General features: G+C 40.3%; 1 protein-coding gene across 1 annotated transcript; it reads left to right on the forward strand.

The window, feature by feature from the left end:
• Positions 1 to 1,070: 1,070 nt before the first annotated feature.
• LOC133492704 (cAMP-responsive element modulator-like) lies at positions 1,071 to 7,059 on the forward strand. Its single transcript, XM_061805277.1, has 3 exons — positions 1,071 to 1,176; positions 3,429 to 3,558; positions 4,122 to 7,059. The coding sequence occupies exons 1-3, from the start codon at positions 1,146 to 1,148 to the stop codon at positions 4,264 to 4,266; spliced, it is 306 nt and encodes a 101-aa protein (XP_061661261.1). The 5' UTR covers positions 1,071 to 1,145; the 3' UTR covers positions 4,267 to 7,059.
• The last annotated feature ends 534 nt before the right edge of the window (positions 7,060 to 7,593 follow it).

Consider the following 7,593-nt stretch of genomic DNA (forward strand, 5'->3'; position numbering starts at 1 on the left):
CGACAGAAGAGGGAGCCAGCTGCCTCAGTTATGAACGTGAGCCCATTGAGACAGAATTGTCTTCCAAATGAAACCAGTGCAACATGATTAAACTGGTCGAAATTGTTTTACCACGTCACAAAATATTTGCCAGCAGGTGTAGAGTCGGAAAAAAATAAGACAAATCAATATTCAAGGTATATATGATCTGGGTAATTTAAAAATTAATGGGTTAATGTTCAAAGTAATTGGAGGGTGAAGTTCAATTGGTGAGGTCATTCATTCTGTGAAAAAATAAAAATAAAAAACAGGTGTCAACAAGGAGGCCCTTGTTCAAGGATGAAGCCGGTGAGTACCGTAACGTTTACAATACGCTAGTTCCAATACAGAATACAGTATAACTATCAGTTGACTAATTCATGGGAGTGATAAATCCTTAAAAAAAAACCTCTATTTTTAGAGTACCTATTTGACGTTGCGTAGAAAAATCCACATATATCAAGGTATACTTTTGCATTTTGTTTGATTGGAGACTCTAAATTGCCCTTTGGTGTGATTGTGAGTGCGTATTTGTTTGTATATGTGCCCTGTGATTGGCTAGGAATAAGTTCAGGATATACTCCACCTCCTGCCCGAACATAGCTGGCATCGGCTTCAGCACTCTCATGTCACTTGTGAGGATAAGCGGCTCAGAAAATGCTTAGATGGATATGCTTTTGTATGGACAGTATCAATGTGTTCAAACGGTGCCATGGTTTACAGTTTACATAGCTGGAATACCGAGAGAAAATCCACGCAAGCACAGGGACAATATGCAAACTTCATGAACGAGGGCCTGTCGACTGTGAGGAAGACATCCTAACAACTATTTCATTTTACTGCCCCCCCTTCCAAAAAACAAAAACATATTAACTTTTTAGTGCTTAATGAAGTTCTAAATACTCAAATAGTGTATCAACCATGAAAGAAAACCCTCCCCATAGCAGAGCCCCTGACTCACTGGAAGTGAACAGCACTGTCTACACTGGAGGCCAGTGATGTCATTATGATGTCAGTCTCTCTAATTGGAAGTTCCACAACCCTGCTGCTGAATGTAGTAATATTTTAGTCGGAGTGAAGACGCGGGAAGGGACACACACTCTTCAAAATCCTGGGAGTAGAATAGTATGGCTGTCACTGGGGATGAAACAGAAACAGGTAGGTTTTTTTCATTTATTTAACTTCACTAAAACAGAAGTTTTTTTTTTTTGTTCAGATAATCTTTTTTTTTCTCCTGGAAAGTGTTTCTTTCTTGATGGCAGAAATAAACCCTGAAATTTTGTACGCAAAACATATCCATGTATTAGACATTTAATATATATATTTTTACATAGCAGAAATATTTCCTACGGTTCGGCTTATATTTTGAAAGTCAGATTTTGTCTCTTTTGATACGCTCTCCCTCTTGTTCAGTGAAACGCTTCAATGCTCTGCCCACGCAAAGCAAATAGCAGCAGTTGCTGACGTCAGTGCTGTTCCCGGTAAAGGTCTCCACAGTATGTAATACAGCGAGTAAGATGGTGACTGACGTCAGCGGCAACACTTGAAGTGATTCTATTCATTTGGTTCCTTTTGGTTATACTAACACGTCTCAGAATTACTCACTCATGTGTTGCATGTAAAGAAGCAAAGAGAGTTTTGCCACTGAAACAATGAATTGGAGGAAGTATACATTTAGATAAGAAGGCCACATCCAAAGGACAATTACGAGGGATGACGTTAACTTGAGACTTTACTGTGTTGGGAGAGAGAACAGAAGAAAAATAAAGTGAATAAATGCACAAGATTTCTATTTAAAGATGGCAAAACTCAGGGTGCACATTTTTACAAGGTGGATCGCATGTCAGCATCAAAGCTTCGCGGTTAAGTGTCTCCTTGGACACTCTTGCGTACAGTTGTGCAAGTCTTGCTGTGCTTTCATAGGTTTATGAACTATAGTACAACTTTCTCACATATTCTCACAAATTCCAAAAATATTATCTACTGCATGGATGCATGGTTCCTTGTCTTTGTAAGGTCCAACTTTTTTGTCAAGGCACTCATGTAGACTAGATTAAAGGTCCACTGTCATGAAATGTATGATTTTTAGTATGTTATGAATGAAAAAAAACGGCAGCCGGTATGGACTCAGCTGTTTTTTTTTTTTTTTTTACTACAAAACATGATTTTGTTGTGTATGGCTTTTTGCAACTCCCCACATGAAAATTCTCTCGAGGGATTTGTTTTCGACAAGAAGCAGGAAGTGACGTACAGGGCAGCCACGCACTCAAGCAGTATCCTCTGTTTATACTAGTTTTACCTGCTGGAAAGTAACTCGTTATTCCTTCGTGTTAGCCAAAATGCCGGCTCGTTGTATTGCTGGATATTGCTCGAACACTTTGGAGGATGGATTTGCTCTTCATACTTTTCCAAAAGACCCGGTTCATCATGGAAAATGGATTGCACAGGTGCCAAGGACGAGAGTGTCGTGGGTTTCAAATGACAGGTAGGTGTGTATACGGCTACAAAAAAAAAAAAACAATAGTTGGGGGGTGGGGGACATAATCCTCTTATAACGTAACAAAAGATTCGCTTACGTAAGTCAGGGGTGCTAAATGTGTCGATGTGCGGGTCGGACGGCTTCCGCCCAGCACCTGCGGAAGGACGGCCTTCACAGGCCTTGTGGATCTCCGCCGGCCTTGTCAAAACGCCTTCGGCCGGGGTGGCTCGTCGTGGCGCCGGGCTGCAGTGGCTCATCTCCGCCACGGAAGTGGATCGGACGGGGAGGCTTGCGGGAGGCGTTGTTTTTATCACCGCCGCAGGGAGGTGGTTTGGCCGCCTGCAGTCTGGCCATGATCCACATATCATCTAAATATGGCTTGAAACGATAGGGTAATATTGCCCCGGTTGTGAGATGATCTCTTCTTAAAGAGCTTCCGTGTCAGAAGGGGAGTGTTTGTCTCCCATAGTAGGTGGCACAGCATGTTTTCAATGGCGAATGTCCCAGTGTGACGTCACGGACAGAAGATGCAGCCAATATGGCGACCTCTTGGATGTCGTCGAATTACAGTTCTGCAACTTTGCGCATGGATGAGGTGCTCTCCGCTCATATTTATTTTCTTGTATAGACATCGAAGTGAATAATGTTATATGTATTTTTCATTACAATATCTATTTTAGAATCTTTATAGGGATGACACTTGGGCTTTAAAGTCAAATTTCTACACTGTATGAGTGATCGTGTACAGGGTTAATGCAATGACTAGAGTGGATACCAGTACTAGACTAGTTGGCAGTCAATCAAGCAGGAATTGTGAATGGGGCATACAATTTGAATGAACCCCGTATAAGCCACACAAAAATTAACTATGTGAACTACTGTACTACAAATAGCCTGGTGGTTAAATTCCCAACCTGCAATGTTTCTACAGGCTCCGCAGGTGAGCTCACGGGCACCAGCTCCATCCTCACGCTGGCTGTGCCACAGACTAGTACTTACAGCTTGAAGAAGACTTTCGAGGATGTGTCACAGAAGAGGGAACACCGCTTGATGAAGAATAGGTACAGTATATTGGTACTATTTGGTTGACTTTTCACAGGTCGGTATTGAATACTGGCTGTTCAAGGCATCATAAAAGTTAGTAGTGATTACATATTTGGCTTTGGTCCTGGACTTTTAAGAGTCTAATTTCTGCCAATTTGTATTCTTTCATTGTCAAACATTTAGAGAAGCCTCAGTTCTGTGCGACAATAGGAATAACATATATCGTAAATCATAAAAGTTTCGATATAACATGCGACTTTCAGGTGAAATTTCAGAATGAAGCTAAACCTTTATTTGGTATTCTCCAAACATTTGAATACACTCCAATGTTTCCTTATTTATTTGAACAAGTGTGTGTTCTCTAACGAGGAACTGAGCAGCAAAAAACTAAAAAATAAATAAATTATATATATATATATATATATATATATATATATCAGTTGGAATTCTTCATTTTAACTCATGTCTTATAATTGTAAGAAAACATTGTATGTCCTCTTCCACGTTTAACCTGATTAATGGCTTGAATAAATTGCCTGTAATCTTCGGAAATGGGACAATAAAGGTGCGCCTCTTCCAGGGAAGCCGCCCGTGAGTGTCGACGAAAGAAGAAAGAATATGTTAAGTGCCTGGAAAATCGTGTGGCGGTGCTCGAAAATCAAAACATGACTCTGATTGAGGAGCTTAGAGCCATGAAAGACATCTATCGACACAAAATTGAGTGATCTTTTTCCTCTGGAAGATGGGGAGAAAAGAAAGGACGAACGACCACAAAAGCCCACTGCAAAACACGTTTGCCAAGCGAGCCCGCAAATCCCTTTGGCTTCATTTCTGTGATTTTCACGCACCAACATCAGCTAACACAACATGCTCGTTCATGTCAGTCAAGATCATGTGTGTTGAAACAACGACGAGAACGAATGAACCATGCAACGATTCAATTGTTGGGAAATGTTCCTTGTAACCACTTGCTGTATATTCAACTATGTTGCATTCAAATTTGACCTTGATCTGATCCTAGGTTGGACAAAGCCAGGGATTGTTGATATATTCTTCCATGGAGCTTGTTTGGATTTTTTTTTTAACCAATCATCTAATGTAATTTAGATCGCTGGGGATCAGTATAGCACAATGTGTTTATTGTAGTGTTTATTCTACAGTATGACTTTTCTTCATATTCACTGCTCTGTTTTCTCCCTTTTTGTGTTTAAATAACAGTCATTGGCTCATTTGGGTAAAAAAAAACCAAAAAAAAAACGTGCATCACATCGCATTTAGAGTTCCCTGGGGGCCTGGCCTGAGACATGATGATGGGGACACTGGGTGAATCCAGTCCCCTTACCCTACCCTCTCTTGGGGACTGGTCGAGGCACTTTGGTCGGGCAAGGGGACAGCCCTGGGTCTTGGGAAGTGGGTGGCGTCCCCCTGACTGGGTCTTCACAGCACAGCAACTCCGTACACATGTTGACTAACATGCATGTGATAAGGTGTTCATTCCCTCATAAATTCTATAGATACCCTATAGAGCTCGTGCACGTGACGTCACAGTTTGCATGGTGCCATATTGCCAGTCCTATCTAGCTGCTCTGCACTGCAGGAGCCGTTGAACCAGAGCAGATTTTTCAGATTGCCTGAGACCCGTTGTGCTGTTGGTTATCACAACAGACAAGAGATATTCAAAGAGATCGTTCTTTGGAATACCATCTGAAAAGACCAGAAAATATCGGTGGATTTCGGCAATTAAACATGATGGACGGTGCCTAACCAAAATACACACATGCCTGTGTAGCGATCGCTTCATTTCAGGTAGGAATTATTCTTCTCAATCTCAAATTACCAAGAAGTATTTATAATAGGGTTAGGGTTAGTTGTTGGCTCATTTGAGAAGAATGCATATTTAAAAAAAGAAAATAAACCGTCTGTCGCAGCAGAGAGGTTTACGGAGGTTAACGTGTGGCCGCAATCGCTTCTGTGTACGTTCCGTGGAGATGACTCCGTCCTCTTTTTTTTTCAATCATAGTTAATGAATGCAAGTTTTTGTAAAACCAAAGGTCATTTATTTAAATGTTGGTATTTATTTTGAGTACCATCTGAAAAGATCGATGGATTCCAGCAAAGGTTACCGTGTAGCCGAATACGCGTTCACGAGCTGTCAATGTCAATGCCTATGTTGGATTTATTCCAACAAAGTATTTGTATGCGTCCAGACTTTTCTGTGTAAATCTCGACGATTTACTCACCAGAAACCTGTACATGTTGTCCATGACAAGTGGAAGTGAATTAACAGTCCAATTTCTTATCGGCGAAAACATCGACTTTGGCATTAAATATGGGTCCTCTATGCCAAGTGGCTCTCATTTTTCCACGTACCTTCTTTTATTATCACCTTCTAAATGTTTAACGGTATCGGAAAAAATTCTGGGCGTTGTGCTATTAGACATATTTTCGTTTCGTCTCAATGGACTTAGCATTGAACAATGCTTTGTTTGACAGGCAATATGGCCAGTCACGTGTTTCGGTGATGTAGGAGCACGAGCTCTATCGGCCTTAATTGCTTGTGCTAGGACCACTATCATTAACACATGTAGTACTCGGATATCAATATCATGTTCAGACATTAAAAGCATTTGAACACACCACTCATCAGTAGCAATGCCTTGCTCATGTCCTAGTTCCTGTCCTACCCTGCCTTTTTCTGTCCTCTCTCATCTTGTCCGATCGGTTCGGTGTTTCGAGTCCTCACCTGCCTGATGCACCCCCCCCTCCACAAATTAGAACGCAATTTGACTTTATCACGTTACTTGCAGTGAAATAGCTAGACTGTCTAAATATTATTCTGCTGGGTTTCACACCCCTATGCCATTTGTCTGTTCTGTCCCTCAATATGTCTCATAAAAGGTTTTTCTGTCTCACTACATGTTCAAGAAACATCAGAAAAATTAAAAAACAAGCAGAGGGGGTATTTCAAACTCCCCTGTTGCACAGCAAAAATTGTTCCAAAAAAAAAAAAAAACAAAAACATGCAGATCCATCGTGCTGCATGGCCATCTAGCTGAACAGGACATTTAAAAAAAATATATAAATACACATAAATAACAAAAAAATAAAGAGGAAAAAGTCCATTTCATATTGTGTTAGCTTTTGACAAACCCAAAATTCTAGCATGTTAGCATCTCAAGTTTTACACACATAGTACACATGGCTACATGCAAATATTATTTCCGTCACTCATAGTGCTTTGTGTTTGAACTGATAGATTGTGCAGGATTTGAATATCCATAGTCATGTACATCATTTTTAGAACGTATGCATCATTATTGTATTTCATCCTGCTTTTACCAACAAATAACATCTATTGTGATGTCTTTTTTTAACTACTAAATATTAATATATGACTTCTCTATGATTATACTTTGCCTTTAAAAACAACATTTCGGGTTATCGCGTCCAATCCATTTTTCATAGATTATACTAAAGCTCACTTAATGTTCATGGTATTCGGAAAATTTACACAGTCTAATTTTAGGTTTACATTACCAAAATGTGTCACTCAATTAGTTGGTTCACTCTTTCTTCTTTATTATATCTGCAGCTTACTGTCGAGTGAACGTCGTCGTTATCGAGGGTTGAGACTCCGTACCAGACGTAGCGCTGTTGTGTTAACAAGTTATAGGTGAAACCGCGGTAAACAAGGAAGAAGAGGACAATCTGAAGTAGTTGGGGAGGACCCAGACCTTTTCTCTCGCGATTTGACCCGTTTGTAGAATACGTGGGACGTCCGCCATATTGAATGTCTCTAAGCTTCTTGTAAAATAATGCAAGCCAATGACCGAACTTCATAATGCGATATTCTACAAAATGCACGAAATTAATGCCCCCGACACATACACGCGGGGATTTCTGAAACAGTCACGAGGGTATAAAACGTTAATGTGACGATTAAAAGTGTTTACTCCTTTTTTGTTCAGGATATAAATGATCTCCAAACATAGTTTCTATTTTCTCCCGTGTTTACTACAAACATCATGTGTAACACTAATCTGTGATGATAA

This window comes from Syngnathoides biaculeatus, chromosome 19 (genome assembly GCF_019802595.1).
Source record: "Syngnathoides biaculeatus isolate LvHL_M chromosome 19, ASM1980259v1, whole genome shotgun sequence".
In the NCBI taxonomy this organism is placed as follows: domain Eukaryota; kingdom Metazoa; phylum Chordata; class Actinopteri; order Syngnathiformes; family Syngnathidae; genus Syngnathoides; species Syngnathoides biaculeatus.

What these genes read in the sequence shown, in the direction of transcription:
- LOC133492704 (XM_061805277.1), top strand. Translation starts at nt 1,146, where the DNA reads ATGGCTGTCACTGGGGATGAAACAGAAACAG. An exon ending in TGGGGATGAAACAGAAACAG is followed by an intron (nt 1,177 to 3,428) that starts GTAGGTTTTTTT and finishes ATGTTTCTACAG; the next exon opens with GCTCCGCAGGTGAGCTCACG. An exon ending in CACCGCTTGATGAAGAATAG is followed by an intron (nt 3,559 to 4,121) that starts GTACAGTATATT and finishes CGCCTCTTCCAG; the next exon opens with GGAAGCCGCCCGTGAGTGTC.